General features: G+C 37.2%; 1 protein-coding gene across 9 annotated transcripts in view; it reads left to right on the top strand.

Annotated features, from left to right (window-relative positions):
• Nucleotides 1–26,852, top strand: part of NCKAP5 (NCK associated protein 5) — a 978,205-nt gene that overhangs the window by 417,147 nt on the left and 534,206 nt on the right. For 8 of the 9 annotated variants that reach the window (XM_065525413.1, XM_015432050.3, XM_074008901.1 and 5 more), the window contains one exon: nucleotides 19,004–19,067. In XM_065525413.1, the coding sequence (XP_065381485.1) occupies nucleotides 19,004–19,067 (64 nt within the window). Of the gene's footprint in view, nucleotides 1–4,094; nucleotides 4,305–19,003; nucleotides 19,068–26,852 lie in introns of those variants that run through there. The other variant, XM_065525414.2, reaches the window with a different exon arrangement.

Here is a 26,852-nt window from a genome sequence, read left to right as displayed (position 1 = left end):
GCTCAAGCAATCCCTGAGTAGCTGAAACTACAGACTCACTGCCATGCCTGGCTCTGTGACTTTTGAATATTATACCTTTCTTGTATATAGATGCCTGCAGAATCCTTTTCTCTTTGGTTTTGTTTTCTCTTTTGTCTTTTAGACAGGAGAACTTAGCTAAGAAACAGAGAAAACCCACACAGCTTTTGTGATCAAAAATAACATACACTACAAATCTGAGTTTTATCATTATCCACTTAAAAAGTGCGTCCTTTCTGTACCTATTTAGTTACATGGGAAGTGATTTTTGCTAGAAGCCACACAGAGCTTTAGCAAGTGTCTTTCTTCTGGGTTTGGGAAAATGACTGGAATAAAACTAAAGGGAACAAACTCCTCAGCAATTTACATGTTCCATTTGTTTTCTTGTAAGGTTCATTAATCTTTGATACATTTCTTTCAGAGAAACAAATTTAGAGATCAGGAGAGTGGTAAGTGTGCAGAATAAATTTTGGTTTTATTTGACACTGATAACAGTGAAAAGCAGTCGTAGGTACCGGTAGTATTTTTTTTTTTTTTTTTTTTTTTTTGCTTTCTGAGGATTGACCCTGTCTGTTGCCTGTTTCAGTGTTTTGTTGGATATGAGAGCCATTCTAATCATTGTTTCAGAGCAAATAGCTAATGAGTTATTTATACAGCAAGTAAGTACCAAATAAAGCCTTTCGATGGAATGAGTAACTTGCTGTCTGTGTTATATCTTAGTTTAGACAAGCCTAGATCCTGGTTCATCCCTTCCAACCTTCTTCACACATGAGCTTAGTTAGAATGGGCTCTGTTAATTGTCACCTTCCCTAGCAACCCCTTTGACTTTCGTGAATGGGCCAGATTAAAACCCAGTAAGATGCTAGGTAACAAAGGGTGAATATGTTGATTGATTTTAAACATGTCTTTTAGTCTAGACAGATGTACTCATATTTCCATGTGTTATCCTTTTAAACACAGTCATCCCTGGAAAGAGGACTAGTTTGAATCCATGGATGACTCTATCGTAATCACTTTTACTCTTTAACTCACTTTGATTTTTCTCAATAAGATACTCAACCTCTTTGAGCCTCCGCTTTCTCGATTCTTTATTCTTTGAGCCTCCATTTCTTATCACTAAAATGAGGGTATTGTTCTCAAAGACCCTCACGTAAGTAGTCTGATTTATAAGATGGTTTGGAGGGAGCCTCACAATATCTTTCCCTTGGAAATGAGATGTCTCGCTATCTGCTCGTTACAACATATTTGGAATGGTTGGCAGCAGCATCCCCTAAAAACTGTGTAGAACATTAATTGGTAAGATGCTTTATTATAAAATTTTGTACATTAGCAAATTGAAGCCTGTCAAAACTCAAGAAACAAAGAAACTTGTCAAAGTGATTTCTAATCCTTTACCTGTAAAAACAAAGAGATAACAGCTATTAATATCTCACTAAAAATGCATCCTATATATGAGAAACTAGTGTTGAAGTTGGTTTCAGAAAAAGATAGCTGAGGGAAAAGAGGAAAATGGGAAGAGGAGGAATATCTTCATGGTCTAAGTAAACAACCACATTTTATAGAAGGAAAGCTGTCTGGAGCCTTTGGGTCAGCAAGAGTAAAGCCCTTAATTATATGTAAATAAATGTGTTATTACTGGATCAAGAAGGGAGCATTGAAGAGAAGAAGTTTGCAAAAAGCTTGCAGGGTGACCAGTGTAACCTTAGAACTCAGCTGAAAGGATTTGACAACCAGAAAAGCATTTGATTTGATTAGTATTGGGAATGTTTCCTCTAGTGTTCTTTTCTCTAATTCCACTCTTCAGGTCAGTATCTGGCTCACTAATACTTTGTTTCTTATCTATATAGTTTATAAGAATAACTCATTTAATGCCCACAGCAATGCTAGAAGGAGGTAGGACATTAAGGCACAGAGAGTGTATGAGTGGAGAGAGGAGGTTATGTTATGGTAACAAATGACCTCCAGATCCTAGTGGGTTATAAGCACAGTGGCATCCTTATCCAGATGTCTGTGGTGGCTCAGCTGCTCTGCTAAGGTATGTGCACTTCAGGACCCAGGCCAGTGTCCTTCTTGACCGTTGCTGATCATAATGAGAGAACACGGCAGATCTTGTCTGGCTCTTAGGGTTTCTGCCCAGAAGTTACGTGTGCTGCTTCTATCCATGATTTATTGCTCAAAATAAGTGAGATGCCAAGTCTAGTATCAGTGGGGTGGGGAAGTAAAATCTTCCCAACAGAAAGGGGCGGTGTGTTTTGTAAATAAAGATACACTCCCACAGAGAGAGAGAGAGTAACTTTCCCTAGCCAGTGAGCTGGTACGTGGAAGAGCTGGGATTCCGAACTCAAGCAGAACAGTGTCTGACTCCCATGACGAATTAAAATGGATTTTGAGAGCTTCCCATGAAATTAATTGAGGTTTTCTCTGTGTGTGTGTGTGTGTGTGTGTGTGTGTGTGTGTGTGTGTGTGTGGCCAGATTACTGAACAACCATATGTAATGTAAAAATCATAACTCCAGCTAGAATCATGTTGCTAGCATAGCGTTAAGGTTAAGAATGAGGACTTTGGTGCCAAGAGTGCCTGTGCCCAGGCGTAGCTCTGGGGCCTTGCAGAAGATACTTAATCTCTCTGTACGTTATTTTCAACATCTGTAAAATGGGGAAAATAATAGCACCTACGTCATGGTTGGGGTAAGGATTAAATAAGTTAATAACTAACGTAAAGTACTCGGGATGTAATTACTATATAAATTTAATCATTATCCTCTTTTATCTTAAATGTAAACAAAATATGTTCAAAGACCGTGCTCAGCACCAGACCTATCATCTGCCTTCAGGCACGATGGGTATCTCATATCCTTTAGGAAGTGGCTTTTTGTTGGCTCTGTGTCTGAACTCACTATTTGCTTTTCCTCTCTCTTGTGTTAAGATACAAGAAATGCCCTCATTTCTTACTTTGTTCTCTCTCACTGTGTCAGTGAAATAAATGATAATTCTGAACGCTTAGATTTATTTACATATAAACAGAAAGTTTCCAATAGCCTGTTTTGACAGAATTTTTCTGCCTGGTTGTTATCCTATTTTTTTTTTCTACAAAAACATCTCCTGTTGTTTGCCCACCAATTACTTTCCTGTTTTCTGAAACACTTTTACCTCTCTTGAGACCTTAGATGGTTACACATCTAAGAATTTTTTTCTTCCTTTCAGAGTTTTACCTGGTGGAATATATATTATTTTACAGATTGGTTCCATTCATTTCGCCTCTCTTAAGATTCTAGGCTGTCTCTTATTAGGTTCTTTTATTTTTCCCTCTGAAGAGTCTCATTGTTGACTTTATTGTTGATTTCAGCTACTTGTCAAATCAGATACTAATTGAATATTGTCCACTTTTGGTCATGATTCAATTTTTTTACAAAGAATATAGGGAAGCCTGGCTTTCTCTTTTATTCTCTGGATTTTTACAATGGACATTCTTTTAAAAGGGTCTGTTTCTTGAAATCTCGTTATTTTGAACAGTCTTCCTGGTAATGGTGTGAAGGACAGGAATAGAACAGAAAGATACTTTCTGATTTGTTTGTGTGCCTCCTAAGACTATACTCTCTGGCTCTAATATTATACAATTTTGTGAGCATGTACACCATGTTTCATAGTTAACTTTTCTAGGAATCTGCACAGTATAAAATGTGCTGACCATGGAGACAGTGAGAATACACAGAAATATATAGACTTAAGCTGGTTAAGTGTTCTAGAGGGAAGAATGAAGAATGCGCTTAATATAAATTGTTAAGTCACAATAACTAGGAAGGGGTCAAGATAGCATGAAAAAAACAAGATGTAGGCTCAATGCTAGTAAAGTATTTAATGGCATACCTCAAGTGGAGTTAATCTAATTGAAATGGATGCAAAAGCTATTGAGTTCCAAAAACAAAAAGAGATCCGGTTATTTTTTTGCTACAGGTCCAAGTAAGGATTAATTAAGAAATATATAGAAGTGTTTTCCAAAGAAAGGATGGTATAATAAAAGTATAAATTTTCCACCCATGTGGTAGACTCTAACAATTATTTCCTTCTCTTAGAACTGCCCCCAACCTATAAGGGACAGGACCACATCTGAGACTGTGCTATATGACCCTGCCCCCGGGTCAAAGCTGGTCACTTCAGGGTGTGTGCCTCACCTATGCTATGCCAATCAGGATCTTACTCCAGGGAATTAAAACATGGAACTGATGGAGTAGAAACCAGGAGTCCCCAGAGCTCAACTAGGGCATCGTTGGAGCATCAAGTCAAGAGGTATATAAATTCTTGCTGCAGAGATCCCTGCCGCTTACCCACCTCCTTGCTTCTCCTAGAACCAACTGAACTGTTGGTTCAGTTCCTCCTGAAATACCATATCACATTAAATAAATACTTCCTCTTTCTTATTCTAGCCGAAGTTTGTTTCTGTTACTTGCAACCAGGAGAAACCCAACTCATACAGTCCTGAAAAGATTAGAAAAGAATAATCTAAACAGGATACAAAGCTCAATGATGAAAATTACTCTGAAAGGAAAGTGAGATGGGTTCTGATATGTTATGAACTCATAAACATGAATTGGCAGATGATCAGAGCATCAAATTACTCTTACCAAATGCTTTAGAGAAGGCTATTAAGTTGAATGGTTTATAAAAGTCAGTAAATTTATAGTGCCTCTGAGGTTTAATAATGGCTCAGTTGGGTAGAGACCTGAGTTAATGAAGGCTTGGTTATGGGCAGACCAGTTTCAAGACCACAGGTCACCTAACTCCTTACATCTACAAGTGGCTAACATATGCTCCAATAATGGGGCAGCCAGAGAGTATATACATGTGTTTGCAAACCATCTCCACTCTGGACTATGAACTAAGTCAATATTCCCCTAATAAAGCACTGAGGGAGCATCTTATACTGGGTATAACAGTAGACTTAGTAAAAAGAATATGAAAATGAATGTACGAAAAATGTGTATGGCTGAGATTATGTGTGCCTGTGGATGTTTAGCTCTCAAGTGTGCCATTTGAGTCATGCATATACTCACCTTGAACTCTTGAGAAATGGCATGTTAAAGAAGTTCCTTCGATTAAAAAAAAAAACCTACTTTGCAGTAAAGAGTTTATAGCTCTAGAGTTATAAATTTTCATGTTTGACATCTGACTTTTATGGCTCTTAACTTTTGTAAAACATGACTGCCATTTCCTCTTTGAAGTCTTCCTTGATTCTCCTGGTCAGAATCAAACACTCCTTCTGCCCAAAGTACGTCACACTTTGCTTGGAGCACCCATTGTATCTTCCCAAGCTGTGTGTATATGTATATTCATATAGATATGGATTATGTGCAAACATACATAGCTGATAGATTTTATATTAAAATATGTCTGGTTGTATTAGCTTGTCAGAGCTGCTGTAACAAAGTACTACAGATGAGGGGTGGCTTACACAACAAAGGTCGGTCTTGAAGTTCTGGAGACTGAAGTCCAAGATGTATTGACAAGGTTGGTTGCCTCTGAGTCTGTTCCATGGCTTCTGGCGGTTTGCTGGCAAACTTTGCTGTTTGTTGGCTTGTAGAAGCATCACCCCAATGTATGCTTTCATCTTCATGTGGTGTTCTTCCTATGTGCGTGTGTTTGTCTTCAAATTTTCCCTTTTTATAAGAACTCCACCCCTGTTGGATTAGGGCCCATTCTAGTGACCTTATTTGAAATTGATTACCTCTGTAAAGGCCCCTATCTCTAAGGCCACATCTGCAGTACTGGGGGTTAGGACTTCCATGTATGCATTTTTGAGGGACACTTTTCAACTCATAATGCTGAACCACAGACATGTTACCTGTTTTCTGAGACTGAATGCTCCTTAACTGCAGGGACTGAGTCTCACTCATCATTGTAGTTTCCGTAGAACCTAGCAAAGCTCCTCCAACTTAGATTGATAGCATTTCAATCTAGCCTAAAAACCACCTTTTTGGGCCAGGTGTGGCGGCTCATGCCTGTAATCCCAGTACTTGGGGAGGCTCAAGTGGGAGGATCGCTTGAGCCCAGAAATTCAAGATCAGCCTGGGCAATGGAGCAAGTCCCCGTCTTTACGAAACATTTTTTAAAAATGAGCGAGGTGGCCGGGCACGGTGGCTCACGCATGGTAATCCCAGTACTTTGGGAGGCTGAGGCAGGTGGATCACAAGGTCAAGAGATTGAGACCATCCTGGCCAACATGGTGAAACCTTGTCTCTACTAAAAATACAAAAAAATTAGCTGGGTGTGGTGGCCCGTGCCTATAGTCCCAGCTTCTCGGGAGGCTGAGGCAGGAGAATCACTTGAACCCAGGAGGCGGAGGTTGCAGTGAGCTGAGATCGTGCCGCTGCACTCCAGCCTGGCAACAGAGGAAGACTCCATTAAAAAAAAAAAAAAAAAAAGAGCAGGGCATCGGAAGGTCATGATGATACACCTGTGATCCCAGTTAGGGAGGCTGACGTAAAAGGATTGCTTGAGCCCAGGAGATTGAGGCTGCAGTGAGCTATAATCATACCACTGCACTCCAGCCTGGACAACAAAGTGCAACCCTATCTCAAATAATAATAATAATAATAATAAAACCACCATTTTGTTGAGCTGCACGGAATGTTTTAGTGTATAAACTTTCCTCTGTGACAGTCCACCAGGGATTCCATCAGTATCTCCTTCAACTCTTCCCTTTGGAACTCACAAACCTTCTTTTTCTGAGCCTAGATAAATGGCTGAAGCCTCCTCACAGATACTATGTTGGGGCCTTTGTCAAAACAGAGACAGAATGAGATTTCAGAGCCATATGTAATTGAAAGTCATGAAAACTAAATTAGTTGTCATGTAAGGGCTATTGTCACCCCCCTTTCCCCACAGGTATGTAATGCTCCTTAGGAGATGATTAGCATGTTTGATTAGCATATTTTTTTTCTTCAAGAATTCCCTTTCCATATTAAGCTACATATAGTTGATCTGTTTTGAATGTTACCAAAATTGATGGAACAACTTGGACATTATTAATAAAGTTCTGTTGTTTTAAAAAGTTTGTCTTAATTGTCAGACATAACACAAACCTAGATTTATTTTAGTGGAATTTTAAAATTTAAGGAAGAAATATCAGGGTGGCAAAGTGCAGTTGCAGAAGGGGCGGGGTGTACCTGGAAACACAGGGAATTCCAAGTTTCTTAGAAAGCGTGGCAACATAAGGAATACCCATTCAGAAACCCAGATTTTCCACAATAATTAAGAAAGTAAGTGGTTCTTCAATGATTTATAAGAAGTATATATCTCAAGGAAAGCTTTTTTTTTTTTTTTTTTTTTGAAGTGTTTGACTCAAGGAAGAAGTAATTGCTAGAGTTAAGATTAGAAATATCTGTATTAAAATTAGGGGAATTTTAGCTCTAATATGTATTTTAGAAATATTTTAGGTAGGAGTGCTTTGGGATTTCACTCTGCACCAGAGAGGAGGAGGAGAAAATGGGTAACTTTAATTCAGTATTGTGTTAAATTCAGGCTCTTCCAAGTTCGTCAAAAATTTGGGGATGAAAGCTATATTATTCTAATGAAAGCTGACAGTTCCAAGTAGAAATAAAAAGGAGAAAACTCAGAAGGACAAATTCACTTCTTCACTGGATATTTATTACCAGTAATATATGGAGTGTCCAAAATGTACAAAATGCTAGACCTATGACTGTAGTAGTAGGGATTACAGGTAACTTGCATGGTTTTATTGGTTTATTTTATCCAGATCTGGAGCATGAGATTAATTTCTGATATTGAATATGAGTGAAGGCGTTTGTAATCTTGCCTCAAGTCAATGAGACCATTTTTGTTCTAAAGTGTGATCTTTCAATTATTAAGGATATGTTCATTCCCTGGATGCGGATGCACGAAGACCACAAAATCACAGCCTTCTAGGGACTTACCTCCCACTAGGGAGATAAATAGGTAAGAAGGCACTTGTTACTTCATGGACTGCATGAGTGACTGTATGGATGGATAAATGAATGAATGAATGAATGAAAATATGGGTGTAACTCGAGGCACTGTTCTTGAGAGCAGAAAAATAATTTTGAGAATACATATATAGGATAAGGATGTAGAGAGCTACTTTTTTATTTTCCAGGAGCTCCATAAAGCTCCATAAGGACAAGGCCACTAAAATTAGGATTTTTGTTTGTGTTTACTATTTCTGTATTCCAATACACTGAATTCTTTAAAAAGTCTCTGTGTTAATTTTTGGGAGAATTGGGGTATATTCCCTAATTGGCATAGTGCAATATATTAAACTCTCGTGCTTTTCCAAAGTCAGTGAGTTTTACATGCCAGTCCTGTTGAGTTTCCTGCTGACCGACCTCACTGCCCAAAATCCTGTGAAGATCCACAACTTAGAACACACTTTCAACTTACTGACTTTTATGCTTTATGGATGTTAATAGAGTCTCCTAAAGCATACAATCAGAGTGATTTTGTTGCTGTTTTAAAGTTTTGGGGGCAACAGTGATATTACGTATTGGAAAAAAGTATATAAAGACATTTCTTTCATATGAGTTGTGGCTCTAAAAGTTTCTCTAAAATCTACTCTCACCCGAACTGTCAGAGGGGATGAGTAATTAAATGATCTGCTGTGGAAAGGCTAATTAATTTAACCATTACTCAGGGACTGCCGCCGCTGGTCTCCCCATCTGCCCACACGACAGGTGCACCTGGCACTCGACATTGTCATGGCCTCTGCGGCGGGTGACTCCCCAGGGCGCCTCTGTGTGGGGAGAGAATGGGTCTTGGCCTCCTCAGAGGAGCAAACCTGTTCTCCTCATGTGCGTACCAGATCGCCACCGGGCTCTTATTCTTGAGACCCACCAGAAATGGGGAAGGTTGATGATTAATTGAATCTTCTGTTTAAGATTTCAGTGTATGACCCTGTGCCCCAAGGCATAAATGAGAGTAATCATCTATCTAATTTCAACATGGACATTTGGTGATATCTTCACGGGGAAACAATATAGGGTGGAGAGAGATGTTAATTGAAACAAAACCTATGCCTATAGGTTTATATTGGGTGTTTGATTCGTATTTCTACTTCACAAAAATGAGGATTTATAGTACTTGGAATTCAATGTGTTCCTGGGTTTTCCCATTGATTCACATTAAAATGGTCCAATATGTGTTGCGTCCGTGGGGACCCCAAATTCTTGCATTATTTGTGATGACCTCCCTAGCACTAGAGACAGTGGTAACAGGCAATGGTAGTTACAGAGACACACGTTCTAACAGATAGGATTATAGCTAAATATGTATTCACTGCTATTTTACATATTTGTAAAAACATGAATGGCCATATTTAAACTTTTGAGCAGTGGGATAATAGGCATGCTTTCCAGCCTGCATGAGCAGCCTCCATTTATCCACGGAAGGCAGGCATTGCTGTGTATCAGGAGCCTCTGGGGGCCCTATGACCTTTTTAGAGATCTACGAGGTCAAAACTATTTTTATAACTATGTTTTAATAAGAATACTAAGATGTTATTTTTTAAGAATTTTTTATAAGAATTTTTATAGGAATACTAAGAATTTTATAAGAATACTAAGGTGTCATTTGCCTTTTTTGTTCTCATTCTCTCATGAGTATACAGTGGTTTGCCAGAGGCCACCCCATATGTGACATTGCAGCACACTGAATATATTAATAGAAGCAAATATGAGACTCCAGATGTCATTTTTGTTAGCCAGATATTAAAGACTTTTGCAGAAGTATAAAACAGTGCTACTTGTTTTATTATATTTTTGAAAATTATAGTTAATTTTGTAATTATGTTTATGTTAGCCTGTAATAGAACTGTTATTGCTATTTTAAATTAATAAATATTTTTAAGTTAATTTTGGAGATGGTAAATGTCAGTCAATATAACTGACAAAAACAAAAGCTCTTTGGGATTCTCAGTAATTTTTTTGCAGAGTGTAAAGGGGTTCTTAATCCAAAAAGTTTGATTAAGTTTTGTATCATAGAGATGATAATAATACCTACCTCATGGGATTCCCTGAGGTTTAAGTATATCATGTCAGGTGTTTAGAATAGTACCTGACATATCAACTATTCAATAAATATCAGCTATTATGATTATCTTTTTAAATAGAAAAGTAAAATAGGTCTAGTATCTCTCAAAGAAGTGACCTGGAATAAAATCCTGGCACCAAAGTGGCAGACCTTGGTGCTGAACAAAAGTGTAACAGCATTGCCTTCAAAAGACTTAATGAATTTAGAGAATAGCATAGAACATGTAATAGACATTCTTCCTAATTAAAATATTTGTGAGGGCAGATCTGTTCTTCTATGTAATTTGTTGCTGAAAAGTCTGAAACTGAAAAAATCTTAGAAATAGCAGAAATTGCCTTCTTATTTAAAAGAAGTCCAGATTTGATCTTTTGATAAAATAGTCACCTACCGTGTTTTAAAATCTGGCTTTGAATACAGAGTGTTGTACTTACTGCGTCTTATGACACTGGTGTGTAGGCATGTGTGTAGGCATGCTTTCTCCGTCTGTCAATCTTGAAGTCTTTGAATTTGGAACTGTATTATTATTTATGTTTATTTCTCAGACCCTAGAATGGTACCAGGCCTGTAGTAAACTCACATTAAGTGTTTGCTGAATGCGTAAACATTTCCATTATTGTTGGATTATATCATTTCAGTTAGCAGAATATTCTGAATTAATAAAAACCTATATAGGTATATTTAACACATAAATGTATGTAAGTTTTAAATACTTTATAGAATCTTAACCTAAAAATCAAAACTAGCATGAACCTAGAGTTTTGCAGGGAGAGTATTATGGGATTCTTTAATATTGCGATATCTTAACCACAGTAAAGGAAACTGACTTTGGATTGCTAAGATGCCCAAGAAAATTTTTCCTTTTTAAATTCGTATGTAAGCATGGTAATTTGTTATACTTTATTTTTTTTATAAAGGTCAAGTGATTACGCAAATCATCCTACATGTTCCTCAAATCACAGAGTATTTCACATTGTCACAAGCTTGCTTGATGTGAGCTGGATCCATACCTTTTAAGTGCATTGCATGTATAGGGTATTTGGGACCATGAGACTTACAATGAGTAGAAATAATTATTCCCACTTACACTAAGTGCCCTTGCTGTTCTTCCATCAGGGCATCCTCACAGGGACACCATCTGCCCAGTGGAGAGTGGGGCACACAGCATCTCCATTCTCTCCCATTCAGAGTGGGTGCAAGTCCTGGGCTTCCTGAAGAGTGGCAAGGGAACATTGATTTGTCTCCCAACAGGCGTGCCCTGGGACACTAATGCAACAGATGGCTCTGTAGCACCCTGCAGCCTGAGGTCTCCACACGTCACAAACTGAATATATTCCCCCTCTGCAAGCTGCTTTCTCTTTGGGGAATGCTTTTTGTTTAAACATGCAAACCTTGCAGGTCTTTTCTGAATTTTACAAATGCCAACATCCTGTTGACTTCATTGGGAACACTATTTCCATGCGCTTAAGTTGCAGAGGTGTCAGTGGTATTCTGAAGAATATTTAAGAATATATAAAACATATAAAATGTTGTTTTTTGTGATCTTTAGTTCAGATAGTCTGGGGCTATGTTGAAGGGCTTTAGAAACCTGGAACTAATTCTCTATTTGGATATGAAATTGAGTAAGAAGAGTAGCTCTGTTTCATTCTTCCTGGAGAGAAAAGTTATCTTTGCATTTAACTGTAAGAGAAGTAAGTACTGTGGTCTCTTGTTTCATCGTGTGTATATTCTTTATATTCTTTTTTTATACCTGTTCCGTAAATAAGAATCCACAGCTCTTGATAAAATAGCCCTGTGCATTTGTTTGGCAATCATAAAGTCAATACCCACTTCATAATGAGCTACTGGCCTTGCCACAAACACAAAACAAAACAGTGATGCTTTGCAGAAGCACAGTTGTCTGTTTCCAGCCGACGAACCGAGGTCTTTAAAGAGGAGGAAGGGTGTATGTGTATGTGAGTGTATTTAATTTGTCTTGGGTAGCATGCAAATCCAGCATTCTTTATTTTCTACACAAAGCTGTTTGTAAGAACTTTGAATTTGCATGAAAAAGATGCTAGTCCCAGTTGGTTTCACACATATCTTGGGACCATGGGGGTTTGAAGATATGGCATGCCAGGAACTACTAAACTCAAGGACAAATGAGATTCTGTGAAAAAGACAGGACCATTTATTTTTGATATTTTGATTGAGTTGATAATTTGATTCCAGAAATAACATCTAGAAATCCTGAGTATTTTATCATAGAGGTTTTTACCATGTCAAGAACTTCACCACTTCCTTAGTTTTAAAAAAGAAAGACCCTTTCATACAAAAATAACATTTTTCATGCAAAAATAAAATACAAATTCTACTTAAAAAAATCCAGCTGGTGTAAAATATACACGCAAGGACTTGAAATATTTGGAATATACAAGTTACTGAACCTAAAGAAAGAATCCCTTATTTGTTGTATTTTAGCACTGGAAACCCACTTTTCAAAGGGGATATAATCCAGAAGCCTAATACATAAAATAGCTCGGAGTTGTAGTACTCTTGCTGTCGTGGGACTGAGCTGCCACTGGCTTTGCCCACTGACTCCATGGGAGGACCCTGAACTGTCCCTCGGACCCCTGAGGGATCTCTGTTGGATAATCTAATAGGTTGCGTTTCCTGCATAAATGTTTTAAAACAGTTATGGAGCATGGTCCCCAAAAGACATTGTGTTTGCTGTTCTTGCAAATTCTGCTCTTTAATCACCTAGCTGCCCTGAGTCAGGGTAACTTCCAGTTGTCTACACCTAAGCAGTTTCCCCAGTTGTCGATACAGAAGGCTCGGAGCCAGGCTGGGGTTGGGGATTGCCTCCCCCGTGGCCTACACTACTCTGAAATCGTCCATGTTTGCATCACCTGTTTCCACATGGCTGTTTGAATTTGGGCATTTCTCCATTCATGTGATGGTAGGTCAGATATAAAATGGTGTTTCGAGTTTTTATGTATTTATGTATTTTATGTATTTTACTCTCTGTTTCAAGTGGCTACAATGCTGCCCCTTTAGAGATAGCCCCTTCATGTTGATTCATTCGTTTTCTTCCTTCTTTATTGAATGCCACAGAATATTATGTGTGGACAGTCTACAAAATTTCATGACTTATTAATATAGTATTTTCCTTTTTAAAAACTATGTAATGACTAAAACCATTAAGGTTTTCTTTCAAATTGAATTAATAAGATTTGAGAAGCACATTACAGTGTGACAGTCCTAATAGTTTATATAGGCCATCTCTTTTTAGCATAAAGTAGTGATGTTCCTAACATTTACACTGTATTAGGATTCTTTTATCATTTAGTAGGATGACGGGGATAAGATAGACTTTTGATCTGTTCCTGGAAATGTCTCTTTTATGTTACACTGCTCTTGTGAGAAATTAACATACCATTAGCATATATATTAAATCTTTCTCTGAAGCTTCAATAATTAGGAATGAGGATTCAAGGCAATTTTCTAGAACATTCTTACTGTCCTAGTTCTGTATCTGTCTTTCAGTTGAAGTGCTCAAAGTTTGGTCCTGGGACCCTGGATATCTCCAAGACCCTTTCAAGGGATCTGCAAGGTCAAAACTATTTTTGCCATAATGCTAAGATGATATTTGCCTTTTTCACTCAGCTTTCATGAGTGGAGTGTTCTAGAAGTCACATGACACGTTCTGTCATAACAGATTAAATGCTGACGCAGATGTGAGAATACACCTGTCTTCTATTAAGACAGACATTAAAGATAGTTGCAAAATTCTAAAGCAGTATCACTCTCCTCACAAAATTTATTTTTTCCCTTTATTTGCAAAATGTATTTTTGTTTTGAAATTACTGTTTAGGATGACTTTTAATAAAAATGTTTTACTTATGTTGGCATGGGTTTATTGGCTTTTTGGTGATTTAACAAATATTTTAATAAATTACGTTTTTATTTATATGTCATAAATATTAATAGATAATAACCCATAACAATAGAATCTCTTTGGGATCCTCAATTTCTCTGCATACAAAAGGGTCAAATATTTGAGAACTCAGTACTCAAATATTTGGGAACTACTGTTCTATAGTTCCCTCACTCCGTGCTCTTACTTCGGAATTCACTCTGTTGAAGCTTACTCAGATATTTACCTGGTGGCCTATGGAAGTTGTACTTTTCATAATTTTTGGATGTACGTAAAAAAGCTTTTGCGGTCAACTAGAACCAGAGGATACCCTGTGGGAATCAGGGTGTATCTGTGCAGTGTACCTGCATTATGTACTATGTCAATGCAAAATGGTAATATTATTTAAAATTCTGTTATACTAGGCAAGCTGGTATTAGATTCTGTAACTGATTCCTCATTCAGCAAGTCACAAATATTTATTTTGTTCCTACTAAGTGGCCTTAGTAGTTGTTAAAGAAATGAACTAAATCTCCACTCAGGCAAACAGCTGTTACAGTAAGATATTAACTACACCACAACTGACCACCTGCAAAAATGAATGGATCATCATTTTTGGTTGCTACTTTTGTGGTCAAGGAGGAATTTATGGTCTTATTTAGCGGAAAAATATATTGAATAAACAATCGAGTAAAATATGAGACAATGTGTTTAATATACTTTAGATGAGAAGTTAAATGTCTCCATGTTTCAGTATACAGAGAAAAGAGTGTGGCAAGTGAATTCAGGTATTGGTGTAGGAAGTTAATTATCATTAACATCAAAGTAGCTTCTGGTATTCTGGCAGTGTTCCTGTTTTTTTGCTTAGGTGGGACTAATAGGGACTTGTTCACTTTGTGATTATTCAGCGATCTGTGCTCTTATGATTTCTTAATTTCTTTATACTTCATTTAAAAAGTAAAGAGAAACTTTTAATTTTTTTTTTTTTTTTTTTTTTGAGACGGAGTCTCGCTCTGTCGCCCAGGCTGGAGTGCAGTGGCGCGATCTCGGCTCACTGCAAGCTCCGCCTCCCGGGTTCACGCCATTCTCCTGCCTCAGCCTCCGGAGTAGCTGGGACTACAGGCGCCGCCACCATGCCCGGCTAATTTTTTTTGTATTTTTAGTAGAGACGGGGTTTCACCGTGTTCGCCAGGATGGTCTCGATCTCCTGACCTCGTGATCCGCCCGCCTTGGCCTCCCAAAGTGCTGGTATTACAGGCGTGAGCCACCGCGCCCGGCCGAAACTTTTAAATTTAAAATATCTCTGTAACCTGTTAAACTGTTTGTAGTATGTACTTAAACACGTTTGTCCAAAGACTCGTTGCTTATAGTGACTTCTTGTTTTGCCTTAATTTACCAAAGCTGCTCAGTAGGTGCCTCTCACATCCAAGGCAATGAGTCATTTGATGCTGAATCTTCGGTTGGTAAATAATATATCCTTCATCTTTCTAGTAATGTATTATTTTAATGTTTTAATAAAAACATGAGTCATTTGGTTTTAAAAAATACACATTTTGAGAAGTTTTTAAATCAAAGTAATACATGCACATACTTTGGAAATCAAATGTAATGATAACATCTATAAGATGTGCACATCGCCTTCCCTACTCTACATCTTACTCCTCTGACACAGTCACTCCCCTTTCTTCCAGATCTGCCTTCTAAGTTTTGCATCCTTGTATCTAAATAATATGCTTGAACTTCTGTTTCTAGATCACTTTTAAACATTATGTATTATCTTTCTATTATGGAAGATAAGATTTTAGTATTTCTGTACCACCTGTTTCTCTATGCTTCCCTTTCTCTAATTTTTTTAATTAAATAGTAAATTAATTTAGTTAATAATTACAATGATAAAGTAAATGTCATTCACAGCTGAGTCTAGTGGAAGCTTAGAATTGCATTTCTAGAGTAACTTCGTTTTTTCTAGCATGAATAATTGCCACTTCCTACCATTGCCCTAGATTTTCATGTTCCAATTTCTTATTCTTAAGCTTTAAAATAAAACTCTACAACTCTTCTTAATACTTACAAACACATAGGTAATTTACTTTGATTCAACTTTGTTTTATTCTTGGAGTCATCCTCCTGAGGCTCTCCATCCTCTTGCTGCAATCCAGACTGGTTATTCTCTGGATTCCTACGTAGCTGTTGTCCAGGAGTTTACCAAGAAAAGAAAAAAAAAGAAAAGAAAAAAATTCCAATTCTTTATTGGATTTCTTGTTTCTCATTACCGAGCCTTGCTTTTTATTTGGTAGAGTTATATATCTCAGTGAAAAAGAATTTATTATTTGATACAGATTTGGACAGTGTAATAATATTAAGTCTTTCAATCCATGAATGTAGTATATATTTCTTTCTTTCTTTCTTTCTTTTTCTTTATTTTTTTGAGACAGAGTCTCACTCTGTCGCCCACGCTGGAGTGCAGTGGTGCGATCTCCACTCAGTGCAAGCTCTGCCTCCCGGGTTCACACCATTCTCCTCAGCCTCCCTAGTAGCTGGGACTGCAGGCGCCCACCACCACACCCAGATAATGTTTTCGTATTTTTAATAGAGACGGGGTTTCCCTATGTTAGGCAGAATGGTCTCGATCTCCTGACCTCATAATCTACCCACCTCGGCCTCCCAAAGTGCTGGGATTACAGGCGTGAACCACTGCGCCCGGCCAAATGTGGTGTGTATTTCTATTAATCTCCTTTAATCTTTCTTAGCAGTGTTTTGTAGTTTTTAGTATGGCAGTCTTGCAAACCTTGTGCTAAATGTCTTTCCTAAATGTTTTATTTTTTGACATTATTATAAATAGATGCTTTAAAATTTTATTTTCCAATTGTTTGTTGCTAGTATATAAAATATAATTAATTTTTGTTCATCAGCTTTTATCTCTGACTTTGCTAAATTCACTCATAAGTTGTGTAATAAATTTCATTGGATTTTCTGCTTAGAAAATAATGTCATCTGTAAATAGACAGTTTTACCTTTTCCTTTTTGATATCCAAGTATTTTATTTCTTTTTCTTCTCAAACTGTATATGAGATTTGCTTCTATTTGCACTTTATATAAATAGGAAATAAAGCATATACGTTTTGTATTTGCTTCTGTTACTCAACCACATATTTGCGATATTCTGTACATTGTCATGATTAAGTGTAGATTATTCCTTTTCAGTGTTGTATAGTATTCCAGCATGTAACTATGCTAAAGTTGACATATCTGTTCTATTGTTAATGGGTGTGTGCATTTTCAGCTTATAAGGTTACTAAAGTGCTACTATGAACATTCTGGTACATGTCTTTTGGTGAACATATACTTATATTTCTGTTCACTTTAGACCTCAGACTGGAATTGCTGGTTCATAGAGTATGGAATATGTGAGTCTCCTGTTTTCTTTGACTTTATAAGTATTTGCCAGTGTTACCTCTATACTATATTTTTAACAGTTTCTGAGGAGAGAAGAGATAAATTCGTGTGTTTAATTTTCGTATTAAAACAGAAGTCACTCATATCCTTCTTTTCCAATTATTTGTTCCATGAATTCATTCTTTTCATTGAACTTCTTTGATCTGTTCTTCAGGACTTGAGTTAGAGAACACACGTGGGCTTTCCGCCTTGATCACTTGGCACATGGCTTCCATCGCTTAGTGGCTCCTTCCTATCTGCTCTGTTGCCCCTTCTTACAGCTGTACTCACAGGTCCTGCCACAGGCTCCCAAAACTTGTATACCTGGAATGTCTCTTAGTTTAGTCTCCCTTCTTCTAGTCTGTGCCTTTAGGTGTTTATTCAGAGAGAACTTTTTCTATTAAAAGACTGCCCAGCTGCAGCCAGACAAAAGCACATGTCTTCTTGGTAGTTGTAGGCACTTCAAAGATCCAGGCCCTTAGGAGAGAAGAAGTTTTCACTTCTATTTTCCCCAGTGGAAAAATTTCTGGGGATTGAACTGCATCCTCTATGTTTGCATATAGTCGATCCTGTGCAAAGGGAAGACTAAGGGGTGAAATATCACTCAAATAGTTACTCATCTTGATAGTAGTATAGCAGTAGAAGAAGATCAGGGGAAATCCTTACTAAAGCTAACATTTTAGGGACCAGAAGAGTTCACTTACCCCTATGACATCTATCAACTATTTTAAAGAACAATTGAAAAGCCGTCCAAAATGCAGGCATCTATCACTTTTCAAAAGTATTCTTAAAATTTTGGTGAATATTGGATATATTTTAAGTGAAACCAGAATTATAAGGGATCTAAAAATGAATCCCATTGTTAAATAAGGGGTACTAAAATAAATAATCTGATTTTTAAATCTACATTTTTATATTGCCTACACACTGAAAAAGTGATAAGCAGACTGTTTATTTAGACTTTGAAGTAATCTAAAATTTGATTCCAAAAAACTACTATACACCAGCTGAGGACTCAGTGTATTAGCCTTTTTGGACCTCAGTTTCTTCATCTATAAAATGGGCATAGTGAAATCACCCATGGGATTGTTGTCAGGCTCAAATGAGAACAGATGCAATGCCCAGCCTGGTGCCTGTTATGTAGCAAGCATGCAAATGATTTTCTATTGTTATTTTTAAAATAGTAAGGAATTATGTTTTGTTTGCTTCTTAATATTATTGGTGTGGAAAGCAACAAAAGAAATAAAAATAATTAAAATTATATAAGCAAAGTTGATGGAGAAAAGACAACTAAAATATTATAGCCACGAAAAATATATTTATGAGTGATGTATGTTGATGAACTAAAACAAGGCATCTACTCAGCATTTAACATTTATTTGGCTATTGTAAAATCTATGACAAAAACGTCTTCCATGACACTCAATGAAAACAATGCATTCATGACCAGTTTAAATATTTATAGAAAGTATTGTGGAGGAAGTGAGCTAAACCAAGGAAGGAGTTCCTCTAGAGACCTTCAAAGAATGTTTCACGGCCATGCCAGTGTCGCCTCTACCTTGAGAACGGTCAAACTAATCATGTGCTTTTGTTTCTCCAGGGAGAAGTTGGCAGTGGCCCGACTACAGCGAGAAGTTGCCCAGAGAACAAGTGAGGGGGCCATGGTAAGTCCTGACTGCCGTCTCCTCATTCCACAACATCCAGAGGTCTCTGGCTTGAAAGCTACTTTGCCTCATTAAGGATATCTAAGGAAAATATTTGCTTGCAGCAAACTTAATGATATTTTGGCCAAATGATGTATTTATAATACAATTTGTACAGCTCTGCCATTTGCCATCAGAGTGAGAGATATTAATTGAAAAAAAAAAATGAGGCTTCAAATAAGATGTTCACATGTCCAAGGATTATAAGGCTTTGTTTTCTGAAGGTCAGACTTCCAGCAGTGAGCACAATGTCCACAAATGAGTAGCAGTTCAACATAATTCAGACCTCTCAGTTCTTTGGATTTAAAAAACAAACAACAGCCATCTTGGTGTTCTGAAAAAAGAACACCAAGATGTTTGCTAATATAATTGTCTTTATTATTTTCCTTCTCTTCACTATTTGCAATATATTTTTCCTTGTCCTTTTCAGCTTGTGCCATTTGGAAAACTGATGTTTCCTTGTGTTTTGAATTGTACTAAAAATCAATACGGTTATTTTGGTCCATAGCAACTTCATTTTACAGACTGTGTTTGCCGAAGTATCTGCCTCTGTGCCACTTATAACATCAGAGATGACTGTCTGGGGACCTAGGGAATGCATGTGTGGAGTAACTGCTGTTGCTACTTCTGAAACGAAAATACAACACCAGATTTATTTCTTCCCCCACTTATGGCAAAACAATGGAATGCATGCAAGTTTTTACTAAAAGAATTGGATAAGTAGCACATTTTTATACCCTGAAGGCTGCTTCCATTTGATTTCATGAGAGTTAATTGACAGGCCATCCACTGAAAAGGGTAAGACATTTGTAAAATGTGCTGGCCTTATACTTCTGTCAACAGGGAAATCAAAGGGCTAGAGTAAGAGGTCAAATGTTGAGTGGGCTCTGGAAGGCACAGTGGCCCATGAACATGCTAAAATACTTAGCAAGGTGATCACAGTGTTTTTTTTGCTAGGGATCTTAATGCAGAAAGAATTTTGAATGTTCAAATGATATGAAGAAACATTCACGCTGGGTGTGGTGGCTCATGCCTGTAATCTCAGCACTTTGGAAGGCCGAGGTGGGCAGATCACCTGAGGTCAGGAGTTCGAGACCAGCCTGGCCAACATCGTGATACACTGTCTCTACTAAAAATACAAAAATTAACTGGGCATGGTGGTGGGCACCTATAATCCCAGCTACTCAGGAAGCTGAGTCATGAGAATTGTTTGAACCTGGGAGGTGGAGGTTGCAACAAGTGAGATTGTGCCATTGCACTCCAAAGACCCTGTCTCCAAAAATAAATAAATAAATAAATAAGAAAACATTCACCTGCATCTTTGAGTAATGAAATGGAAACAAGATGGAGAAAATAAAGGCCTAGTTGGATGGTGGCCTGAGCGTTTCCAATCTGAACTTCTCACTGCATTTCAAAATGTTGATGTGCTAGGTCATTCTGTAATGTTTCAGTCTTTTGTTTAGGACTAGCTCCTGCTCACCACTTTGTCAGTGATGTTCTAGTTGAATATGAGGAAGTAATTTAACTTTCGTAGGTCAGTTTCCTCATCTTTAAAATGGGGAGGTGGGAATTTTGTGATTCCTTTAACTTAGTGGATCATGATTTTGAGCATTTGCCCGTGTGAAGTTTTCATGATATGAATCTCTTTCTGGTAATAACTAAATGTTATTTAAGCTCATAGGAAGAACAGGCCTTGAAAGAATGAACTTTCATTCTTTTTCATTCTTTCTCACTCTGACATTGAATGTACTTGAGTTAAAATGATCTCAGACACCTGTCTAGTCTTTTACAAAGACAAAACCCCCTTTTTAAAACATTATAGAAGTTCAGTACAGAAAAAACACAGAAAACGTGGGCACAAGGACGACCCCAGTTGCTCAAAAAATGACTTTGGAAAAGTTATGAATGTTTCATTATTCTAATTTTAATTATGGTAATGAAAAATCACATGTTTGTTTTGATTGCTTTGGCAATGTTTATAAAAAACCATTTATTATGTGCCCAGCACTATTCTAGGCACTGGAGAAACAGTGAACACAGGCAAAATCTGATAGCTTACAATCTAGTGGTTGGTGAGACAGATAATGTTAGGACATAGAAGTAGCTATGAGAAAATAAAAGAGCAGGGTAGGGGAGATTGGTAGGGGTAGGGGAGATTGGTATTTGTAGGGGTTCACCATTTAAAATAGAACATGCACAGTATTGGGAGGCCATTGGGGGAGGATCATTTGAGCTCAGGAGTTCAAGCCCAGCCTGGGCAACATAGTAAAACCCTGCTCTACAGAAATATAAAAAAGTAGCCATGTGTGGTGGTGCATGCCTGTGATCCCATCTGCTTGGGAGGCTGATGCAAGAGGATCATTTGAACCCAGGAGACAGAGGTTGCAGTGAGCCATGATCATACTACTGTATTCTAGCCTGGGCGACAGAGCAAAACCCTGTCTCTAAATAAATAAATAAATAAATTAGAACATGCATAGTAGAAAATCACTGAAAAGTTAATATCTGAGCAAAACCTGAAGGAGGTGAAGGAGTTTCTACCATGAGGATGTCTGGGGGAGGGGCATTCTAGCAGGGATATCAGCAAATGCAAAGGCCTGGAGTGCCAGGGGAACTGCATGCTGGCAGGGCTGGCTGGAAAGCAGTGAGAGGAGAAGGTGAGGAGTAAAAGAGAAAGCAAAAAGTGATGGGGGTGGGGGGTAGGGAGAGTAGAGGGAATGGGTGCACCCTCAAGGTCTCAGTGGATCCCTGACTGATGCTTTGAGAGATGGGAACCATTGGAAGGCTTCTAACAAGGCCTAAGTATTAAGTGATTGAACTTAATACTATTCATATTCTTACCATCTCCCTTCCCATTCCATGATTTGTCACATTTCAATTCCTTGGAGACACCATAAGCCCTGACTTTCATTAATTTCTTTATTTTAGTTTTTCTCCCTCTTTCTCGGTGACTTTTTCTCCCTGTTCCTTTTACATAGTCAAACTCCTCTGAGTTTTCTATTTAATTATATGCTTCAGCTTTTCCGCTCCTAGAATTCATTTATTTCTGAAGTCCTGATTCTTTCAGTATCTGACAGCTCCTAAAAAATCAGGCTATTCTATTAATCCTTTAAATTTAATTATTGCTGTTACAAGGTTTGTTTCACAGAACTTTTGTTACGTCTATAGCAGAAATGGAAAACAGTTCATCACAGTAGATCACCAAATGTATTTAGAGACTACTGTTTATAGTTTTTTAATATTTTTATTTATATGAAAGGAAAAATGGTATAGAAGAAATTATATAAGCAATCTTTACAGAAAAGCTATGTAATTAAATTGAGGCTGATATTTATTTTTAAAGTCATCAACAAACCTGTTATAATCAAAATCTTCAATACAAACCATGCCCTCTTTAAAATTTGGTTTTATGCAATACATCTCTACACTTACAAGTTTTAAGATAGTCCCAAGGCAGCATTTTGAGAGATTTATTTTACATTATATTATATTATTTATTTTTGAGATGGAGTTTTGCTCTTGTCGCCGAGGCTATATAGTGCAGTGGCATGGTCTTGGCTGACTGCAACCTCTGCCTCCTTGGTTGAAGCGATGCTCTTGCCTCAGCCTCCAAAGGAGCTGAGATTATAAGCACTCACCACCACGCCCAGCTAATTTTTGTATTTTTAGTAGAGATGGGGTTTCACCATGTTGGCCAGGCTGATCTCGAACTCCTGACCTCAGGTAATCCCGCCTTGACCTCCCAAAATGCTGGGATTACAGGTGTAAGCCACCACGCCTGGCTGAGATTTCTTTTATTTTTTTAATAAGCTTTTAATTTTGAAATAATCTTAGATTTACAGAAAAGTTACACACCTGCCTACCCTTTACCCAGTTTCCCCTAATGTTAAACATCTTACATAATTATGGTGTAATTGTCAAAACTAAGAGATTAGCATTGGTATACTACTATTAATTAAACTTGAGATTTTATTAGAGCAGTTTTTCTAGCAATGCTCCTTTTCTGATCTAGGATCCAGTACAGGGTACCACACTGCATTTTCTTCTAAAAAGAAGATGACTTTTTAGTCATCTAATTGAGTACATATGGAAAAGTAATGCGAGCTTGAAAGTGAGACCGGCCTGGATCCAAATTCCATCCCCACTAGTAGTTACCTAAGTACTGTTAATTTGGACATGTTACTTCACTGTGTTTGTTTGTTTGTTTGTTTGTTTAATCAATTTTGCTTTTTTATTCTGTTAACTCAGATCTTTATTTTTGGAAACTTTCTTCAGCATACTAGATGTTTTATATTTGTTGTCTTTGTTCTTAGTTTCCTCTTCCAGGAAATAAATACACCACTGTTTTTCATACTTACTGTTCAGTATTTTTTACAAACTCTCTGAGATTATGTTTCTGTTCATTCTGGGAGGTTGTTTCAGCTTGTGCTGAAATATCACTGGCTCAGTTTACTGAGAGGCCTCTTCCGTCCTTAACACTTCAGTGTTGTCTTAAATATTGGTATGTATAAAAATGGTCCATCCTACCCCAAGAGTATGAAGGTGTTCATTCTCATTATCTCCTAGAACTTTTATAGTTTTTTTTAAATGCAAATTTTTGCAAATTTCAGTTGGAATTAATTTGGCATGAAGTAGAGATCAGAGAGAAATGTTTCCCCAAATTAATAGCTGATTTTTCAACATCATTTAATGAACAGTACAGCTTTTTTTTTACTACCCTTACCATATTACAAATGCTCATATCAACCTGTGTCAATTACTTGACTGCTTATACGTTTCCTTTGAAAGTTCTGTTACACAAACTAGTCCTGAAAATAGAAAATGAGATCCTCAACTCACTTTTAAAAAATAAACACTTTTTATTACAGAAAAATTGCAAATATAGTCTAGAGTGTTTACGTGTATCTTGTACCCAATTTTTTCTATTATGAATACTTTACATTAGCATGGTACACTTGTCACAGCTGATGAACTAATATTGAGACACTATAAATGAAATGTATGCTTTATCCAGATTTCTGTGGTTTTAACTAATGTCCTTTTTCTGCTCCAGGATCCAATCCAAGAAACACATTACATTTACTTATCATACTCCTAAAGCTTCTCTTGGTTTTGACAGTTTCTCAAGCTTTCCTTGTTTTTGATAACTTGGTAGATTTAAGAAGTACTGGTTAGGTTTTTGTGGCATTTGTCTCATTGGGATTTGTCTGATGTTTTTCTAACAATTAGATTTCGGTGTATTTTTGGGAAGTAAACTGTGAGTTAAATAGCCATTTTTTATCACACCATATCAAAAGTATGTATTATCAACATGACTTGTCTCTGATTTTTTGTTTTGAGATAGGGTCTCGCTCTGTTGCCCAGGCTGGAGTGCGTTGGTGCAATGTCAGCTCTCTGCAACCTCTCCTCCCGGGCTCAAGAGTTTCTACTACCTCAGCCTCCTGGGTAACTGGGACTACAGGTGCATGCCACCATGCCCGGATAAGTTTTGTAATTTTTGTACAGACAGGATCTCGCCACATTATCCAGGCTGGTCTCGAACGCCTGGGCTCAAGTGATCCACCTGCCTTGGCCTCTTAAAGAGTGGGATTACAGGCGTGAGCCACTGCGCCTGGCCCAGCTTGTCACTGTTGAGATGAATCTTGATCATTTGGCTGAAGTATTGTTTGTCAGATTTCTCCACTGTAAAGTTACTCTTTGCCTCCCCACCACCCTTTCTCTCCTATACTCTTTGGGAGGAAGTCACTAGGTGTAGCACATACTTTTGGACTTGGGAAATATGCTCCACCTCCTTGAGGGTGGAATATCTACAGAAATTATTTTGAATTCTTCTGCATGGGACATTTGTCTCTTCTTTCTTATTGTTTACTCAATCATTTATTTATATGACTGCATTGATATTTATTTTATACTTTGCATTGTAAAGCAGTACTACTTTATTTTTGGCTCTAATTATCCTAGCTTTGGTTTCTCTGAAATGCTCAACTTGTTTTTTTCTGTTGTTGTTGTCATTGTTGTTTTAACTTTTATTTTTTTTCTTAGCACTTTTTCTTTCTTTCTGGCACTGTAAGATGCTCCAGGCTTATTTTGGGTATTTCTTACGCCTGTCTTAGAATCAGCAATTTTTCCAAGGTCACCTGGTTCCTGTTAACGGACAGAGTTACTTGAAACCAAGATCTGGGTGCTGTGTACCAGCCCACATTCATAAGGCTTATTTAAAATGGTATTTATTCCAGGAATGCAGTGACACACAGGGGCTTTCTAACAATGACTGCCTAACTTTGGAAAAATCATTAATATAATTGACAGTAGTAATAGAAGGTTAAAGGAGAAAACAAATCTCAATACACATAGTATAAAATATTTGATAAAATCTAATACCAGTTTATAATTTTAAAAAAGGAAATTTCCTTAAATTGATAAAGGATGTCTCCACTAAGAATCTTTAGTAAACATTGTACTTAATGATGAAACGTTAGAAAGTTCCTTTTAAAAACCATAACCAGACTAGAATGGTTTCTGTCACTGCCTCATTTTATTGTTGTACTTCTGGTCCTAGCTACTGAAGTAAGAAAATTAGTAGAAGAGCTGGGCAAAAAGCATAGTTTAAATTATTTGCAAGTAATGATTTCTAAGTAGAAAATCTAAAGGAATCTTTAGTCAAAATTTAGAAGATTGCTGTGTATAAAATGAATTAATAGAATTCCTACATATCAGTCATCGGCCCTTAGAAAATATAGTTTTAAGCTATAATATTTAAAATAGTAAAAAAGGCATATAGGAATAAATCTAAAAAGAAATGTATGAGATATTGATGGAGAAAATTATTAATGGATATAAAAAGAGATATATGTATGGCATATTCATGGAAAGGAAGATGGAATACCATAAAGATATCACCTTACCCCCAAATGATTTATGCTTTCAGTATAATCTTAATGAGAATCCCAAGAAGGTTTTCACAGCATTTGGCAAGCTAATACAAATATTACTATGAAAATATACAAGTTTAAATACATACGACATGTTTTTAAAGAAAGATAGTGGGAGGATTTGGTGTCCCCTACACTTGAATATTTTTTTTGAAGATAAAGCAAATTAGTGTGATGTCAGGACAAAGATATTCAAATAAGCTAGAGAACAGAATGAAAAGCCTTGAAGTAGACCCACACATATATAAGAATATATAATGGAAGTAGAATTACAATTTAGTGAGAATAAAATGGACAATTTTAAAAGGCTGCTGTGACAATTTTTATCTATCTATCTATCCATCTATCTATCTATCTATCTATCTATCTATCTATCTATCTATCTATCTATCTAATTTCAGAGTCTGGCTATGTCACCCAGACTGGAGTGCAGTGGCACAACCTGGCTCATTGCAACTTCTGCCTGCTGGGCTCAAGTGACTCATCTACCTCACCCTCCCAAGTAGCTGGTACTAAAGGCACACACCACCATGCCTGGCTATTTTTTTTTTTTTTGTAGAGGTAAGGTTTTACCATGTTGCCCAGGCTGGTCTAGAACTACTTGGCTCAAGGGTTCCACCTGCCTTGACTCAAGGGATCCACCTGCCTCAGCCTCTCAAAGTGGTAGAACTACAGGTGTGAGCCACCAGGCCTGGCTTGCTGTGACAATTTATATAGTAAATGATACCATTTCATTGCTACCAAATACCATGGGCAAAAGTACATTTTGGATAAATAAAAGACTTATAAAAGTAAAATGTGCAAAGCTAGCTGG

This window comes from Macaca fascicularis, chromosome 12 (genome assembly GCF_037993035.2).
Source record: "Macaca fascicularis isolate 582-1 chromosome 12, T2T-MFA8v1.1".
Taxonomy (NCBI): Eukaryota; Metazoa; Chordata; class Mammalia; order Primates; family Cercopithecidae; genus Macaca; species Macaca fascicularis.
Note: the sequence above shows the minus strand (reverse complement) of the source record. Positions and strands in the feature narration are given on the sequence as shown.